Genomic DNA, 19514 nt, shown 5'->3' with positions numbered 1-19514 from the left:
TGTCGTGTCTGCGTCTCTTTCCTGTTGCACTGTTGTCATGGAGACAACACGGTGCTGACACTGAGACAGCAGTTTCCATGGTAACAGTATTGCTACCCGGAATCCTTGGGATGTCCCTACCCTATTGAAGTTGACATTTATAATGGTTAAGGTAAGGGTTAAGAATAGGGTTAGGGTTATTTAAGAATTATTGTTACTGTAGGGGTTCGGGTTTAGGGTAGCGACATCCCAAGGATTCCTGATAGCACTGACCCAGCTAAGAAGGGAGTCACCATGGGAACAGAGGAGTGGCGGGAGGCACTGAGCCAACGGATGCAGAGGGAGGATAAACAAACCAAACCAACACAGGGGTTTTGTTTTTAATACACAGCACATTATTTTTCTATAAAATTAACAAGATCTCTCAATTCAGTAAACTAACCAAAGCAATACAAAGTTACAACTAACACCTTGGAAAAATATATACCTTATTCACACAATGTCTTACAATATCTCAGTTAGTGCAGGGGTTCTCAAAGTGGGGAGCAGTGTTTTTTTTGAATGAATATTCTTAACAGATTCTACTAATTTGGCCAAGGGATCCATGGAATAAGTTTAGAGGGTGTGATACAATACATTTATACTGAACAAAAATATAAACGGAACATGCAATCATTTCAAAGATTTTACTGAGTAACAGTTCATAGAAGGAAATTAGTCAATTGAAATGAATTCATTAGCCTCTGATCTTTGGATTTCACATGACTGCATGTCCTTGGATATCCTGCAATAATTGGCTGTTGAGACTGTTCTGTTATTTATGTTTTTATCCATGGAAATTCACTACAAATGCATTACTGGGGAGCCAGGCCCAGCCAATCAGAATGAGTTTTTCCCCACAAAAGGGCTTTATTACAGTCAGAAATACTCCCGCAAGTGAAGAACCCAGATTAAATTCTCTGGCACTAGCGCTGGTGGACATTCCTGCAGTCAGTATGCCAATTGCACACTCCCTCAAAACTTCTGTGGCATTGGGTTATGTGACAAAACTGCACATTTCAGAGTGGCCTTTTAATGTCCCCAGTACAAGGTGCACCTGTGTAATGATCATGCTGTTTAATCAGCTTCTTGACATGCCAAACCTGTCAGGTGGATGGATTATCTTGGCAAAGGAGAAACGCTCACTAACAGAAATTGAAACAAATTAGTGCACAAAACTTGTGAGAAATAAGCTATTTGTGAGCATGAAACATTTCTAGGATCTTTTATTTCAGTTCATTTAACAGGGGACCAACACTTTACATGTTGTGTTTACATTTTTCTTCAGTATAATATTATTGATATACAATTTATGCTGTTAACCCTGAGCAACATGGGCTTGGGAAGCTCAAAGGTATATTTGTATCCAGAGTACATTTTCCAACTCAATAGTTAATTGTATTCCCCCAAACCAGTAGTGGTGGGTGGGTAAAATCAATGGGGAAGCCAAGCCACATTCCAACCTATGTGTTGTGATAATTGCGTTGTTTACTCCGTAACCTGTTAGTGTAACAGTGTAGGTTCCGTCCCTCTCTTCGCCCCAACCCGGGCTCGAACCAGGGACCCTTGCACACATCAACAACTGACACCCACGAAGCATCGTTACCCATCGCGCCACAAAAGTCGCGGTCCTTGCAACGCAAGGGGAACAACCACGTCAGGTCTCAGAGCGAGTGACGTCACTGATTGAAACGCTATTAGCGCGCACCACCGCTAACTAACTAGCCATTTCACATCTGTTACACTAGTTCATATGCCTTGACACTGTGATATACAGGCCTAAATGCTGAGACAATAAGAAGACACAGTGGCAGAATAAACTCAACAACACCTCTGTTTCATCACAAAACAGGAGAGCAACCTCTGTCTGGTGAAGTCCACAAAGCATATTGACTGTAACAAACAGTTACATGAACTACAGCATGGTCAATCAAGTTAATGTTTCTGACATTTTATGACTACTGAACAACTATTGATTTAAAACACCAGAGTTACCGCAAGTCGCAAAGAAAACAGGAGCTGCCTCCACTTTTCCAACACCATTTCTACTTCAACATTTCAACAGCATCAATGCTTAGTCTAATTCAGTGGCAACTAAAGGATACCAAAAACAATTTAGTCCAATCAACGTAAGCTAAATATGTGGCTGTCCATGGTTCTGATTTCTGTGTGTGTATATGTGTGTATGCATTCATGCAAGTAGAAAAACATGTTGACTCACCTTACTTGTAGAGAAACGCCATTGCCATCCTCTCTTTCATGTTGAGAAACGGTCTATGACTCTGTCATACAGTACATGCTTTTAGTTTTTGTTGTCCTAGGCTACCTGACTAAAATGCTTGCTCGCTAGCCTAGCTTCCGTTCATGGGCAACGATGAACCAGCTAGTTAACATTAGCCTTCTACATCTAGCTACATATTGAACTTCCATCCTCTCAGGCCAGAGGAACAATGTATACATTTATGGTTGGATCAGAATCGTCATTATAATCATTGGCAGTATGGAGAATTAATTAAAACCAGAAGTCCAAATCCCTATCTCCATCCATCTCTAATTTAGGAAAGGGACAAAAGCTAGCTAGCCACTGGAGGACAACAACACAAGATGCAACAATTCAAGTTTTTTCTGTCAATTACGTTTTGCTTTTGATGTGATTGGTGTGAAGCCAAACCCAAACTGGCTTCCATTTACAGTTTTTTTTTGTGCGCCAGGACCACTCAAGGTTGAGCTCACTCAGTTTAGCTCAACGCTGATTGGCTATTATTTTACATTTTTTTTATCAAGGGAGGTCAAATACTCACTGGATTACCTTGCATTCAATGCTACGGACGGCAACAATCTTTGTAACCAGACAGCTTTCTCTGGTGAGATACATTCAGCCTCTTGCGAATTGAAGGAAAATTATGAGGAAAAAGAAAAATAATTCAGGAAGCCTGGCTTTCCTTGGCATCCATTAATACACACCACTGCCCAATTTTCTTCTATATAAATGCACCGTAATTTAAGATATAAAACAGCAACGTTTTCTCTCTGCCTCATGGTAAAATGTTTAGAATTGCAGGGTGTTAGCTTTAAAGCTGCAACAACCAAAAATCTCTCAGCACCATTACAAAATGTGTAGAACTAGAATTGCAGGGAAGTTGCTAAACTGCAACATTTTCACTCCGATGCCAAGAGATGGGCCTTTAAAATGTTCCTTCCCAGGGTCCGAGACTTGGTTCATCCTTATGCAATTTGTATCTCGCTCAAGTTGTGTTCTGATTATGAGACGGTCCCTGATGAATTTGCTATCACAAACGGGGTCCCCGGCCCCCAAAAGCTTGAGAACCCCTGAGTTAGTGCATGTTGATTATCATTAAGCGTTTTCATTTTGCAGATACTTAAGTTGTTTTTCTTTCAAAAAATAAAGTGCATTTCACATTTAACACAGAGCATACGTCTACACAAGATGCTGGCTGTAGGGTCCCCTGCCCCACACATTCTGAAACCCATAGAGGTGTTAAAAGACTTGTATTTAGCTCTGGATCGGGGTACCACACCCCCCAAACCACATGATTCACCCACAACGCTTGAAACCCCAACCACTGGCCACAGTAGAAACCCCTCCAACCACATCTCAGTTCAATATGACACTTTACGGTGCAATTACACTGCACAACAATAATTTAACATTAGATAAATATGTTATCCTAACAGAGAAGTACTGTACCATACCCACACACGAGTGGTTCCTTTGTCTACTCAATAATGTGAAGCCCTTGTTTTCACCTATGAAAGCTCATCGTGAACCATGAAAGATTGACATTACTGTACATGAGAGAACATTCATCAAACAAGGTAGGCCCGGTTCCATTTCAGTCCCTAACCCTTAGCTCATTGGTCTGGAAGATCCTCAAGGTTTGGGATAGGTGTAAGCAGTACTGTGACAGCACCATCTAACCCTCCAACAGGCTAAGCTGCTAAGTAAAGTGTATGCCATACTGCTTTCACCTATCCAGACTTTGCAGATCTGCCTAAAGAAGGGGGTGGGATTGGGGGGGAAGGGGCTAGGGATGGAAAGGTAAACAGACTGTAAAATTACAATAAAAGGGGGTCAAATTTGATATCATTCGAATACGGTGCACCTGAGTCCCCCTTGGATCCTGCAGTAGGTAGCACCATACATGATGTCAGAACACCCCTATAATGATATGCATGCTCTATTTACAGAATCGAATTGGTCAACAGGATGCCATATAAAATAAACAATAATTTCTTTACCAATACATTCAGAAGAGGCTCTACAGCGCATTAAAATACAAGACACTTTAGATACATCATAATTCAGGTGAGACAACGCTGAGGAGAAAAAATATAGAGACTTTCAATAAATATAACAAAATAGATTATTCTTCAAAGGTAAAGGAGAGTGTTTTCTTGGTATTATTGTTTGTCTGTGAAGAGCCACCAGAACCTGTGATAACGATATAGGTTATTTTTCCATCAGTCACGTGACGTCATTGCCTTAACCCCTCACTACGGCTGTCAGCCGCAGCACACGTACACCATACAGTACTATCTTTGCTTCTGCTATTAATTTCAACACATCCTTCTCTATTTCATTCCTGTGGTGGAATTTGTCACTTAACTCAGAAGGTCACTTCTCTCAGAATGATAGGAAGACAAGCAGACAATTTCCTCTGAGGTCAAAGGGTCACACTGGAAGTAAGTCCTCAGAGCCACTGTCCCCATGGAGACAGATATACAGGAGGTCTGTGCTGCTGATCACAAACCACCATACAAGCCATAGAAGTATAATGAACATTTTCCTTATTCACAGACGCTTAGGTTTACAACACTCTAAAACACTTCATAGGCAGATGCAACTGAAAACTTGTAAGATATTTTCTTACGGAGTCCAATTTCATTCATTGTCAGATATTGAATAAGACCATAGCCAGAGAATAGAGCAGTAGATTCAGAATAAAAAAAGGCAGTGACATTGTAATGACTAATGACAGAATACTAGGCGGTGGCAGTCAGTATCCTGTCACATTCACATTTTCAAAAACAAAACACGTAAATCAAGATCTGATTTCCCCATTTGGAGAAATCACATACAGCACAAGTCTTGGGAAGTTGAGTCCTTGTTTGGGCCTGGTGTATAAGGACTCTGCTAGGCATCGTAGAAGGGCTGTTGGTTGTTCTCGTTGTATACAAGTCATGCTGGACTTGGTCATGTTACTGGGGAGAGAAAGGCTGTTATTGCTATCTGTCCATGAAGTAACTAACACTTAGTTACTGCTGCGCGCTGATATGACGTGCTGATATGACGGGGCAGAATGAGGATCTGGAAGCGCTTAAGAACGTGTACCGTAAACTCACTCCACAGCTAGCTTGAAATATCACCGATGGAGCTACTGCCTTTCATCCTTTTCGATAGCTCAAACGGTTGGTACGTTGTCAAGGAGGGCGATCGCGTGTGCTAGCAAAGTGTAAATCCTGGGTTCGATCGTGCCTCGGTGTGAGCGAATCAGGAGGAATTGGCAAGCAGCGTGACGTCCTTAACACTGGCTAGGGTCAGGGGGTGGTGGGCATTTGTCAGCCAGGGTAAGGAAGTGGTTCCAGGGGGCAGGAGACATCCAAAGCTGGAACAACAACACTGCTCTCTCCTTTCTTGCTATCCAAAGATCTGAACCAGACATTGTGCCAGGGTCTGTCACTTAGGAAATTGGTAATCTGGATATGGCCGGTCATCTGGATATGGCCAGTCATAGATGTGGTATAGGGAAAGAGAGGGGTGGGTTTAGGGTTCTATATTCTATATGTACATTATGAATTTCCATGATCATACATTTTTCTGATTGGCTCAGCATTCATAGATTATTCCATTCAGGTTTTCTGTTTTGCAACAGGATGAGGTTCAGAGTATCAGTTAGAAGACTTGAATGTGGACTGCTGATGATGCCATTTTCATGAAAAAGGAAAACAAATATGATTGCTACTTTATATTTTAGAGTGCTTTTTAAATTCACAAACCATATATTAGGATAATGCCAAAGTATTAGGCCTGAGTGTGACTGACTGGTTTGATTATAACAGGTGGGGAGAGGGGAAGTGGGGAGAGGGAAAGCGCTGAGTGATCGTGATGGTTTAGCCAACGTGCCTAGGCCTGGCTATTAGGGGAAACGGTTTACATTAAAGCCCTATGCAACATGTAGGTTGAAGGTTGGGGTGAGGATCAGGCGTTTTCATAACCTTATGGACAGGCTAAGAGATCAAATGAATCTAAAAATACATTCAGTTTCAACAACACCCTGCTGGCCTAACTGCAAACTGAGTCGCTGGGACAACCAACTGGATTCACAGAGGGAACATTTCACACTCTACATTCTAGAACAGTCAGCCTGCCTACCCAATGTGCCTGCAGTGCCCAATGAATTAGGTATGATTAGTAGACCTGTTTATGTATGAAGAAGTGGAGGGACAAAACAGAGATATCAAAACTATCAAAGCCAGACCTTACCATAAAATAAAGGCATTTGGAGGGTTAATGGTGCGTGCTACAGGTATCAGGGGACTTATCTTCCGAGGCTGTTGTCACCTCTCAGAATGTAAAGCAAGCAGAACATCATAATAGCCTACATTCTCACACGCTCAAGGGTGGGGGCTTTAAAGCCAAATAGGGAGAGATGAAGAGAGAGAAAGAAAAGTGGATGGAAGGAGGGAGGAAGGGGAAGATAGGCGCCCGCTCTCCACCTCCGTGGCTTTGTTTCTTTGCATGGAGTCTGTGTCGAACGCACGGCGCGCGGATCACAGCGCACCCGGGCTATTTTTAGCCTCCCGTGGTTATTTAGCTTTCAAGGCACGTTCAGAGTGCAGCAGCGAGACAAGATGCTTAAGCGCTCAGCCCGACTTCATCTTGTATGCATCTTGATAATCACCCCCCCCTCTGTCATCACTCACTCCACTTCTCCTCCTCTCTTCCTCCTTCTCTGTCCGTGCGACATCCTATCTTTTTGTATACACACACACACAAGCCCTTTATCTGATGTGCGTAAAGTGGCACAATCTTTAATAATCTAATAATAATCTCTCAATCCTTTTGAGGAAAAAAGCCCACATCAGTAAAAGCGGCTAAAATTACTATGCACGCAGACCGTCCTTTCCAGCCATCTGCCTGAGCTCAGGCTGCCTGTCTGCCTTCCTCCCTCTGCCCAGGGCACCTCTCTCCTTCCCTCCCGGGGCCCGTGTCTGGGTCAGACGTGGCTGGGGGTCCGGGCCCTGTGGGCCACCCTGGCCGGTATACAGCCACAACACACCAGCCACAGAGCCTTCTGGATATCCTGGTTCCTGAAGGCGTAGATCACTGGGTTGATGACTGAGTTGTAGGTGGCGGGCACCAGGGTGGCGTAGGTGTAGAGAGGCGGGTACGTGTAGTCGGCGACCAGGGAGTAGACGGTGAAGGGCATCCAGCAGGCGGCAAACGTCCCCAGGATGATGGCCAGCGTGGACACGCCATTCCCGGTTGTGACGTAGTGGGGCGAGGCGGACAGGAAGTGATGCTGCAAGGCAATCTGGTGGGCGTGGTGCATGACGATCTTACAGATCTGCACATACAGCTGCAGCATGAGGCCAAACAGCAGGAGGAAGGATACGGACAGCACTGCCACGTTGTTCTTAGTCAGGGGGCGCACCACGCTGCACGTCGACTCCTCTGCCAGGCAGTTCACCCCCGTGACGGGAAGTAGGCCCAGACAGAGAGACAGGCCCCAGAGGAGGACCAGCATGGTGTAGGTGAAGGCAGCGGTGCGCTCTGAGTTGTAGGTCAGGGCGTAGTAGAGAGACAGGTAACGGTCTATGGTGATGGCCAGCAGGCTGAAGACGGAGGCTGAGAAGGAGGCCACCACCAGACCCACAGTCAGCAGCTGGGCCAAGTCAGACCTCAGCAGGTAGGCCAAGGTAAAGTGGAGCACCAGGCCCAGACCAGCCAGGAGATCAGCCAGGGCCAGGCTGCCGATCAGCAGGAACATGGGGGCTCGGAGAGACGGGTTCTGCCAGATCACCAGTACCACCAGGGCGTTTTCACAGGCGATGAGGGTCCCTGAGGAGCACAGCAAGATGTCCCAGGGATTGAACAGGAGAGGGGGCAGCGGGGGGAAGGAGTCCATAGATGGGTAAGTGGCGTTGTCTGTGAATCCGTCTCCGCTGCTGGACCAGACAGTGGGGTCAGAGGTCAGCCAGCTGGGGGTGACTGATGCCTCGTAGTCGTTGCTCATTTTGGCCCCCGTCTGGAAACACACACGCTATTATTATAAGAGATCACACACGCACACGTGAATCCATCCATACAAACACACATACACACACTACGTGAAATCACACACACACACACTCTTCACTTAAGAAGCCACACAGACATGAGGGAGTGAAGATCATATAATCATAGAGGACTTTAGTATCCTGGAATCCATCTACTCACACAAACATGCACATTCCACTTGTAAAGCCTTATTTATTTTGAACAAGTATTTTGACACTTACCCTTTTTCCACATTTTGTTACGTTACAGCCTTATTCTAAAATTAATAAAAGTACATGTTTTCCTCACAATCGACACACAATTCCCCATAATGACAAAACAAAAACAGGTTTTTAGAATGTTTGCAAATGTATAAAAAAATAATAATTTAAATACCTTATTTACATAAGTATTCAGACCCTTTGCTATGAGACTCAAAATTGAGCTCAGGTGCATCCTGTTTCCATTGATCATCCTTGAGATGTTTCTACAACTTGATTAGAGTTCAACTGTAGTAAATGTAATTGATTGGATATGATTTGGAAAGGCAGACACCTTTCTATACAGTGTCCAACAGTTGACGGTGGATGTCAGAGCAAAAACCAAGCCAAGAGGTCGAAGGAACTGTCCGTAGAGCTCCGAGACAGGATTGTGTCGAGGCACAGATCTGGGGAAGGGTACCAAAACATTTCTGCAGCATTGAAGGTCCTCAAGAACTCAATGGCCTCCATCATTCTTAAATGGAAGAAGTTGGGAACCACCAAGACTCTTCCTAGAGCTGGTCGCCCGGCTGAACTGAGCAATTGGGGGAGAAGGGCCTTGGTCAGGGAGGTAAACAAGAACCCGATGGTCACTCTGCCAGAGCTCCAGAGTACCTCTGTGGAGATGGGAGAACCTTCCAGAAGGATAACCATCTCTGCAGCACTCCACCAATCAGGCCTTTATGGTAGAGTGGCCAGACGGAAGCCACTCCTCAGTAAAAGGCACATGATAGCCCTCTCGGAGTTTGCCAAAAGGTACGTAAAGGACTCTCAGACCATGAGAAACAAGATTCTCTGGTCTGATGAAACCAAGATTGAACTCTTTGGCCTGAATGCCAAGCGTCACGTCTGGAGGATACCTGACACCATCCCTACGGTGAAGCATGGTGGTGGCTGCATCATGCTGTGGGGATGTTTTTCAGTGGCAGGGAGTCAGGATCGAGGGAAAGATTAACGGAGCAAAGTACAAAGAGATCCTTGATGAAAACCTGCTCCAGAGTTCTCAGGACCTCAGACTGGGGCAAAGGTTCACCTTCCAACAGCACAACGACCCTAAGCACACAGCCAAGACAACGCAGGAGTGACAACGGGACAAGTCTCTGAATGTTCTTGAGTGGCCCAGCCAGAACCCAGAATTGAACCTGATCGCACATCTCTGGAGAGTCCTGAAAATAGCTGTGCAGCGACACTCTCCATCCAACCTGACAGAGCTTGAGAGGATCTCCAGAGAAGAATGGGAGAAACTCCCCAAATATAGGTGTTCCAAGCTTATAGTGTCATACCCATGAAGACTGGAGGCAATAATCAGTGCCACAGGTTCTTCAACAAAGTACTGAGTAAAGGGTCTGAATACTTATGTAAATGTGATACATTTGCAAACATTTCTAAAAAACAGATTTTGCTTTGACATTATGGGGTGTTGTGTGTAGATTCATGAGTAATAGTTTTTATTTAAGCCATTTTAGAATAAGGCTGTAACATAACAAAATGTGAAAAAAGTCAAGGGGTCTGAATACTTTCCGAATGCACTGTAAATAATGTCTCAAATGTATTGTGTCCTATCTGATACAAATTGAAACAACAACACACACTATAACTTGCTGTTGTGGTATGAAGTAGCCTTGTGGTGCTTACCAATAGGCTCCATATAAAGTCTAATTAAATACTGTGAAAAATAATCAGTAAATGGATAATAAGTTAATAATAGGCCTAAATATGAAAATACAAACCATGTAATAGGAAGCCTAAAAGACATGCATCTTTACACTATGCACACATGCAGTATATACCTGGATGTTATTGATAAGCCTGTCTTCACCCAAACCTCTGATTGCCTGCACTCTTAGAAAAAAGGGTTCCAAAAGGATTCCTTGGCTATCCCCATAGGAGAACTCTTTCGAGTTCCAGGTAGATCCCTCTGTGGAAAGAACCAACATCGGCTCTTCAAAGGGTTCTCCTACGGGACAGCCTAAGAACCGTTTTAGGTTCTAGATAGCACCTTTTTTCTAAGTGTGGGGCCTGATAGGCCTATCAATAACATTCCAGGTGTTCTGCCGAAAATCTCCCCCCTGCCAGAAATCCCCCCCCTTCTAATTTCCTTGATTTTGTCAGGCGCGGGCGCTTAAGGGGGTGGGGGGGGGGTTGCGCCAAGGGCGCCATACAAGCTAGAACCGCCACCTACACTTGAAACAAATAGCCAAACCGAAAACTGCAGAAAAAAATGCTTTCTGCTACTAAGATCAGTGAAATGTAGGCTGAACTGACAACGGAGTGAAGAGCAGAAAGCTCAACTAGCAAGCAAGTCGCATCAATGAGGAATGCGAAGGGGGGGATAATTCTGGCAGGGGGGAGATTTTCGGCACAACATCGGTACCGGTTATAACTCACACCATCAAGTATCTGTTTTGCAATAACGCAAAACAGACGCTTTCCGGATCCTAGTCCTTTGTAGCCCTCTCATACCTTCTCATTAGTATCACCATTAATGTTTTATCATCTATGGTTCTTCTAAATGCACTGCCAGGTTGCAGTAACAATAGCCCGCCCGTCCATTCATTCATCCATTCATCTACCGCTATCCGCAGCCTACCTAGACTCTGATGTTCCGTCTAGGAAAAAGTGCGTCCTTGCTGTATTTCCATGATACGCAATTGATAACGTTGGCGGCAGGTGCGGCAGTAGCATCGGGGGATGGGTCTTTGCTGCTCTGAGTCCCAAACGGGCCAGACTCGAAGACGGGTCCTGTTTGTTCAATAGGCTACCCCCTACCGGAGGAAGAGGCAGCAACAGCTCAATACCAGGAGGACTTATTCCTATGTCTGCACACACTGCTCAAGGACAGAGACAGACAGGAGTGTGGTGCGCAACTCTCTGCGTGTGTTCGTGAATGGCGTACCGGACACCCCCTGTGGGTCATCGGTCTATAATATATATACTATAATATTATCAAAATAATATAAATTATGATATCTATTATCAAAATAATGTATTATATATATATATATATAATATATATATATATATATATATATATATATATATATATATATATATAAATATATAAATATATAATAAATTATTTTGACAGTAACCCTGCAAAAAAATATTCATAAACCTTTTTAATTTCTATATGTAGCCTACTAGGAAGCTAAGTATTTGTTTCTTGGGCTTCAAGAATGTGACTGATCAAAGTGCCTTAAGCTTTGAAAAACATATAGGCCAATTGAACTGATTGAAAGTAAGGGGACCTCCGTAAACAAATTCTGTAGAAAAGGCTACACTGGCGCCAGTTCAATAAGTGGAGTTGTTGTGTTCAAAGCGCATTTCAGACTGAGAGCGTAATGCTTCGTTCTAAGGTAGTTCTTTATGAGTTTAGTTTAGAAAATGATCTCTCCGGAGAAGCGACAGTTAGAGAGATGGTTAAAAACAGCTTGATTGCCGTAGCAACAACAACTGGGCAGAAGGGAGTGGTGGTTCAATCACAGCAGTTCTGAAACATCTTTAATTGAGCCTCTCGCATTCTCCTTAACAACATCTGTTTCAACACGTTACAGAAATATATTCATTGTAGGCATATATGAAGTTCTGGGACAGGTCGTCCAGTTAACTGGACAGCCAATAAATTGGAAGATGCAAATATCAACAGTCCCTTATCTCTGGTATATCTAGTCATGCATCATTCAAGACTAAGTTTAAATTGTGTGCAGCTTAATGCACATATAATTCACAAATGAATGTCTCGGGAGGATTTAAGAAGACCAGGGAAGTATCTCAAGTTAGATTTAATTTCATTTACCTTGATTGCAGCCCATTTGTGTAGTTCAAAAATAAATAGTGGCTAAATGTATGGCTACGTTTTCCTCATTGTTAGACTATTTTATGTGTAATTTGTATAAAAAATGTATAAATAGCAGCTTAATATCGGCTAAATACGGTATAGCTATGGATAATAGGCTACACTGCGTAATGAAACAATCCATACTAAGCTAGTGTTTTGAAGGTGGACTGTAGTATTTGGCATTAGTAGACGGGTTTTTGCTAAACAACTTTCTATCCAAGCTGGGAGAAGGCGCGAGGATGGCTCATGTCATACAGGTTCAGGTAGGCTATACAGGCGCGAGGGTGGCTCATGTCATACAGGTTCAGGTAGTCTATACAGGCGCGAGGGTGGCTCATGTCATACAGGTTCAGGTAGTCTATACAGCCGCGAGGGTGGCTCATGTCATACAGGTTCAGGTAGGCTATACAGCCGCGAGGGTGGCTCATGTCATACAGGTTCAGGTAGGCTATACAGGCGCGAAGGTGGCTCATGTCATACAGGCGCGAGGGTGGCTCATGTCATACAGGTTCAGGTAGGCTATACAGGCGCGAGGGTGGCTCATGTCATACAGGTTCAGGTAGGCTATACAGGCGCGAGGGTGGCTCATGTCATACAGGTTCAGGTAGGCTATACAGGCGCGAGGGTGGCTCATGTCATACAGGTTCAGGTAGGCTATACAGGACAGTTGAATAATTCGTTTGCTTTGGATCGAACATTTATTTTACAATATGCAATGTTTTCAACTTTAAAGATGAATTTCCAACTTTAAAGATGAACTATGCAAAAAAAAAATCGTTTGCCAATTTTCAGTTTATGTGACAAAACAAGCAAGTTTCGTGTAGAGAATCGTTTTACCATCAAAACCAAAATTGTATTTTCAGATGTTTTGAAGCTGGTGTTCAAAACCGAAAGTAAAAGATGCAAAAGGTAACCTAAGCACGGGAAGCATAGAAATAGCGCATATAGACCAGATAACCTAGTGGTTAGAGCCTTGGGCTAGTTTCTGAACGGTTGCTGGATCGAATCTCCGAGCTGACGAGGTAAACATCTGTCGTTCTGCCGCTGAGCAAGGCAGTTAACCCACTGTTCCCCGGGCGCCGAAGAAGTAGATGTCGATTATGGCAGCCCCCGCACCTCTTATTCAGAGGGATTGGGTTAAATGCGGAAGACACATGTCAGTTGAATGCATTCAGTTGTACAACTGACTAGATATCCCCCTTTCCAGATCTACCGCTTCTTAGACTTGCTTTCAATGAGAATGACATATCTATAATTCACATTTCTATGTGAATTTGGTTGCCCAAAAAGTTGCATGTTGCAGCTTTAGTTACTGAACAATTAATCACATTTTTGCCGCCAGCCAGCAGTCTAAATAATGGCAGCCTTGTGACACCTTGTATAGTTTTGTGAAATGTTAGGCTTAACATGTGAAAATGAACTCCGACCTTGCAGGGGTCCATAGAAACTGCATTAGGCCAATGCCAGTGTCTTTCTCTTTTTTTAAGTGCAGGGACGGGTTATGGTTGGTTACCTGAGTGTGGTATCACCATTTCCATTTCCTACAGATGTGTGAGACAGGGCTGGGGTTAATTCTGACTTGGACTGCAAATTGCTCTTTAATTCCAATTCAATTGAATTTTAATTGGCCACACCCCAAAGTAAAAATAATTTTAATTGAAATTGAATGAAAGGAAGTCGAATTTAATTAATTTAATTTAAATTCAAATGGATTATTCACCATAGTAATGTTTATTTTGACATCATGTAGCCTATGGTTACTAATACTATTTAACATAAGGTTGAAACGTTACATTTTTTAAACTCATTAGTGGTCACATTCTAAGATAATGTTGGGGGTTGTCTATAATAATATTTTTTAAATATCCGAAAAAAATAGATTTCCCAGAATGCTTTAGATCAAACACTGCAGTATGGAAGGGAACAATCTAACGTCTCATGACAAGGAAAAATACGTATTTGAATTATAATCAAGATAGTATGCTATTTGAAATGGTATGTGTATTCATTGCATTAATAAGTGGCATATCTTTTTGATAAGATTTGTCAAATGAATGAGCCTTTCATGTTTCACATCTCAGTTGAATTGGTTTGAATTAAATTCGACTTCCTTCAATTCAAATTGAATGCATTTTAATGATGTGACCAGTGAAACTTTGCATCTTGAAAGTCCAACATCTTGAAAATATAACTGCTAATACGCAAAACATTTTGGGACCATATCAACAGTGGACTAATGAAAATACCAACATATATGTTTTTGTTGATTTTCCCTTTAATTTGTTTTCTTCAGTTCTATAATGATGGCATGTAGTTTTGATGTGGAGAGCTTCTCTCCACTTCCTAGCCCCCTGTGGATTGCTATTCTGGGCGTCTACTCTAACTACAATCTGTGTCAGCCACCACCACCTCCCAATTCTCATCCCTCCATCTTCTGTCTGCCCTCATCCCACTATTCCAAACCACTCTGTTTCTCTTGAGGGCCTTCGCTTTCAATCTTCCATTAATGAAAGGAAATACATTTGCAATATATTCCCATTGAGTAATACACTCAGATCAGTGAGAGTATTTATTCAGATGTCTCTGTAGGTGGCTAGTCTCCTACAATGAGCTGCCCTAGCATAATCTAGCCCTGTTGTTGTTGTTAAGGCAACAGTGGGTGGGCTAGGCTGCAGCATCATGACTGGAGGTGTGAATGGATTAAAAATAGACTGCTATTGTGTTGTTGCAGTATGAACCTGTAGTGACCAGGTACAACCACTGAGGGGCAGTGCTGAGTAGAGATGAGTCATCAGTGTGCACCAGGAACCTGTTTGTCACACACACACTATTTATTAGCTTTTATTAATTTTTCTTTAAAACAGAAAATGAACATTTCACAATGACCATTTCTCAAGCAAAGCCTCACATAAACCTTTCCAACACCTACAAAAAGGTATCAAAAGTGCACCATAGTGTCAATACATGTTCTTCTCAAGGTCTTACGTTTTTTCCCCCCTATGATAATATCATCTTATTCTTCTCATAATATTTATACAAATACCACATTTTGTACACGGTAGAAATACACGACCCAAACATCCCACACTTGGAACACTCGCCTCCACCCTCCTAGTTCATGCAGTAAACTGGTCTACTCTGACTGGGCCCCAGCCAGGCAACAAAGCAGTGTTACAGTCTGAGGGAGCGTGCAGACGCCTGGCCGATATTACAACACATGAATCATTAAATACCCACTCACCCCACCCAAACACTCATGCTATAACTAACACCTCCTTCCCAAAACCTCTGTACAACCCTCATTAAACACCTTTCGAACTCACAAAACTTTGATACAACATCCACTGATCCTTTGACAAAACTCTCCCCTGTAGCTGCATCTCCAGCCTAAGTAACAGGGTGTGTGGGGGAGGTAGGACGGGAGGGAGGGGCTAGGACGGGAGGGAGGGGCTAGGACGGGGGAACTGACTCCGAGGCTGAGCTGCAGTAGATCCATATACACAGGTTTGAATGACACCTGTGCAGGTGTGTGACCCCACTGAGGGTATACACTAGTATGGTCCATTATTCCCACTGCTGAGGCACTGGGCTTTTCTCCTCCGCTCCAATAGGAGGCGCTGTCCTCTCCAGGGCCAGTCAGTCTCTGGACTGGTAGAAAAGGATGTAGCCTGACTCAGAGTTCTTGGAGATCTCAGAGGTGAGGCCGTAGAACTCCTCTATGGCCTGGGCGTCTATCTTCTGCAGAGGGAAGGAGAGACGACATGGATCAGTGGGGTCGCACAAAACACAAGGGCGCACACATGTATGTTCTCCCGCACGCACGCACGCGCACACGACTAGCTTACCTCTACAATGTCGTCATCAAACAGCAGCCAGAAGTCGTGACTCTTCACAATGGCAATGTAGTGTCCTCGGTTTGGGCCACTGAAAACAAGACAACTCAGTCATGAACACACGCACTCTTTATGGTCAGTTTGGATACTTTTAGACAACCTTGTAGACACAATACTGACCTCCCACAATGCACCACGACAGCGACCAGGTCGTAGAGTCTCTCAGGATTGGTTGCGTCTCCTGAGGTGTTGAAGAGGCGGAGCTCCAGAGGGAAGACGACGCGATAGGACAGCTTGGTGTAGCGCTGCAGCTGCTCCATGTACTTAAACCTCTTCAGGTGTAGAGCCAGGATCATAGGCAGCTTCTTCACACGCATCCTGGGGGCACACACACAATACCTTATAGTAGCGATAAAAACTTATCAAAGAATACTTTAATGTCCACAACCCTGTCAACACTGACCTTTTGTGTGCCTCCTGTTTGCTTCTACATTCTTCACAGTAGTACTTATACTCACTGCAGAGAGTCTCTGTGTTACTAAACCCCCTGGAGGGAGCAAAGGAGAGAGAGGTCATGGTACTTGGAGTCACATGGAGGAAGAAGCAATGCACAGGTCAGTCAGTATGTAATGTGTTATTGTTGTTAGGTGTTGTAGATGTTACCTGAGACAGTGTGTGATGGAGGTGTTCTGTTCCACGTCCACTGACAGGTCCAGGAAGTCTTCGTCTTTGCTGCTGATCTGTAGGGAGAAAACAACAGCATCCTGTGATGACTAGAGCCAGATAAAAACATCATTCAGCCTATCTTCATGCCAACAGAACTTGAGCCTGCCTTCTCTCTATAGCGTATCACAGACAAGTATTGCATCCTGCTGACCACAACAACAGGGACGTCACTAGTGGACATGGGGAGTTAGACTCAGACGGTAGGTACCGTTTCGCAGGTGAGGCAGCGGGTCTCGTTGGTGAGGGTTCCCTGGAAGATCTCATGGACCCAGGTGGAGGGGGGCGGGGCGTTGCTGTTGTGGTTCTGGGAGTCGAGTGAGCCATTGGCTAGACGGCCGTTGGTCTTGTCCTGCTTCCTCTCCTCCTGCAGCAGGTCAGCGATGGTGTTGAGCAGGTAGTTCAGGAACTCATGGGCATCCTGTTGCATGTAGTTGTCGAACAGCTCTGCAGGGGTAGAGGAGAGGGAACAGGGGAGAGTGTCAACCTCATCCGTCTTACTCCTACCGTAAAAATGTCCACACCCACAAAATGTTCAACCATCCACTTCTTCCTCTATTCCCCCCTTACGGAACTGCAAGCATACTACCTCCCGCTCACCATTCTCCTTGCGTAGGCGCGTGATGAACTTCTTGGGTGGTATGACTCCCACCTTCCTCTTCTGGTTGGCGATACTGTGGAACAGGTCGGCCAGGCAGGTCAGCAGGTTCTCCTTGCGTCGGGGCTGGCTGCGGTAGGCCAGGATCTTCTCCCGGAACGGACGGCAGAAGTACAGAGCCTGCAGCACCGAGTTACAGTAGCAGGTGTTCCCAAACTGCATGGAGGGGGAAATACATGAGGAATACAGAGAGTGAGGCTGAGAGCTGGATGCACACCGATTTTAACCATCTATATGCAGAAGGCACATGTGATCTGTAACAGATTATGCAGACATGTACATGTGAACTACGGCACTCTCACTTACGTTGACCAATCCAAAGTAGTGCTCGTTGACAGGGAACTGCTCTGAGCCAATCTCTTTCTCCAGAGCGGAGGCATTGGCGCCCTGGAACACAGAAACAAAATGCTGATCTTTTTGGCATAGGTCTATGTGAGTGTGTATCAATGCTATTTCATATCCAATGCCAATGGCTGTCAGCGGGAGTGCCATTCTTTGATAATGGAACATGATTGACATAAGCTGCTGTGCAAATGCACCGCAAACAGGATTTCCTGAGTAGACCTACATGGCCGGAGGTCGGTTATGAACACAAAAAAAATAAACAAAACAAAAACCCAATGCATTATCCAAATGAATTACGTCTGACAAGTTTGCCACACTAAGGGGTTTTAACCATCTTTGCAAGACACGGAACAACATGTCAGTCTTGTCTAGCAATTTAACACGCAGCAGATCATGTAGTCATCCACTGTGTTCCAGAAACAGCTCAAAGTGGTTTGGTTTTCAGGACGATAACTCACTGTATCATCCATCAGTCACAACATTGTATCAACGTAGTTAAATACAGCTAGCTATCTGGAAAAGTTTGCTACCTAAATTATCATTGACATCCAGGAAAAGTACAGGTGTGAGCAAATGTATTTTCCAATTGTGACCATAAACTTTGTTAGATTTGACAATGAACTATGGTGGTTGTGTCCAAATGCCATGACACCCACACTGCTTTACTGCAAAATGAATGTGTAAGCTAAACGCGGTAACTACAGCGGTGCTGAAACCGCAGAACTATGCAGTGCGGTCAGTAGGTCACATTGTGGGCGGATATGAGCACAGCATTTGATTTGTTGTTTTCGCTAATTAAATGTAAGATCATACATAAACAGCTACTATATAACAATATAGACCTACGCTACGATATTAACGTTGCTATCATAGATAGGTAGGCTAACTAAAGAACGTGAAACGAAAACAAGATTGTCGTGTCAGTGAAGCTACTTAGCTAACGTTAGCTAGCTAAGAAAAGTGACTGGGTAGCAACGGAAAAGTAGAAGATTTTAACCATCTTCCCTGCCACGCAATATGGAAACAACACAACCGCAGTTGTCATGCCATCCTCACATCACTTTACATTTGTGTAGTAGATGCCATTTACTCACCATGGTACAAAAAGAGGCAAATTTGGAAACTGTCATTAGGATTTCCATTCGCCCAGCGCCATCTTCCACCCAATCACCGCGCGGAGGCGAGGAGGACCCTCATGAGGGCCCACTGCTGGACTGGCGATGCGAGCTCCGCTTGGTCTTAGCGCCGTGCAAAAAAATATCCATCCGATGTCCATGTTCTGTGGCGTACATAATATGAAACGCACACATATGCCCACACGTGCAATTCTGGACACAGCTGTGTAGAGATTGACGACTGTAATCAAATGTCAAACCAGAGTCAAGCTCACTGAATCTTTGATCAGGCTAACGTTAACTTTTGAAAACGAGAATCCAATTTACTTGTGTAGCTAGCTACAGTATATAACTAGCTATACAGCTAGCAATCTGCCACGATCAGCAGTTCATAAATAATTTCGATTATTTAGGCACATGTACAACAACATATGCATTTCTCC

At 44.0% G+C, this 19514-nt stretch overlaps 2 protein-coding genes across 2 annotated transcripts; both read right to left on the bottom strand.

The window, feature by feature from the left end:
* Window positions 1-1952: 1952 nt before the first annotated feature.
* Window positions 1953-11403, bottom strand: LOC106590446 (G-protein coupled receptor 12). The gene is made up of 2 exons (XM_014181501.2): window positions 11150-11403; window positions 1953-8288 (listed from the first exon to the last, which is right to left on the bottom strand). Exon 2 carries the CDS (start codon window positions 8274-8276, stop codon window positions 7257-7259), a length of 1020 nt encoding a protein of 339 aa, XP_014036976.1. The 5' UTR covers window positions 8277-8288; window positions 11150-11403; the 3' UTR covers window positions 1953-7256.
* A 3819-nt stretch (window positions 11404-15222) lies between these two features.
* LOC106590448 (ubiquitin carboxyl-terminal hydrolase 12-like) lies at window positions 15223-19479 on the bottom strand. The gene is made up of 9 exons (XM_014181505.2): window positions 19051-19479; window positions 17918-17998; window positions 17554-17767; window positions 17165-17400; window positions 16894-16970; window positions 16694-16777; window positions 16411-16608; window positions 16243-16321; window positions 15223-16135 (listed from the first exon to the last, which is right to left on the bottom strand). Exons 1-9 carry the CDS (start codon window positions 19096-19098, stop codon window positions 16034-16036), a joined length of 1119 nt encoding a protein of 372 aa, XP_014036980.1. The 5' UTR covers window positions 19099-19479; the 3' UTR covers window positions 15223-16033.
* Between the last annotated feature and the right edge of the window lie 35 nt (window positions 19480-19514).

Source organism: Salmo salar, chromosome ssa29 (genome assembly GCF_905237065.1).
Source record: "Salmo salar chromosome ssa29, Ssal_v3.1, whole genome shotgun sequence".
NCBI classification, from domain to species: Eukaryota; Metazoa; Chordata; class Actinopteri; order Salmoniformes; family Salmonidae; genus Salmo; species Salmo salar.
This window is presented reverse-complemented; position numbering and strand designations above follow the sequence as displayed.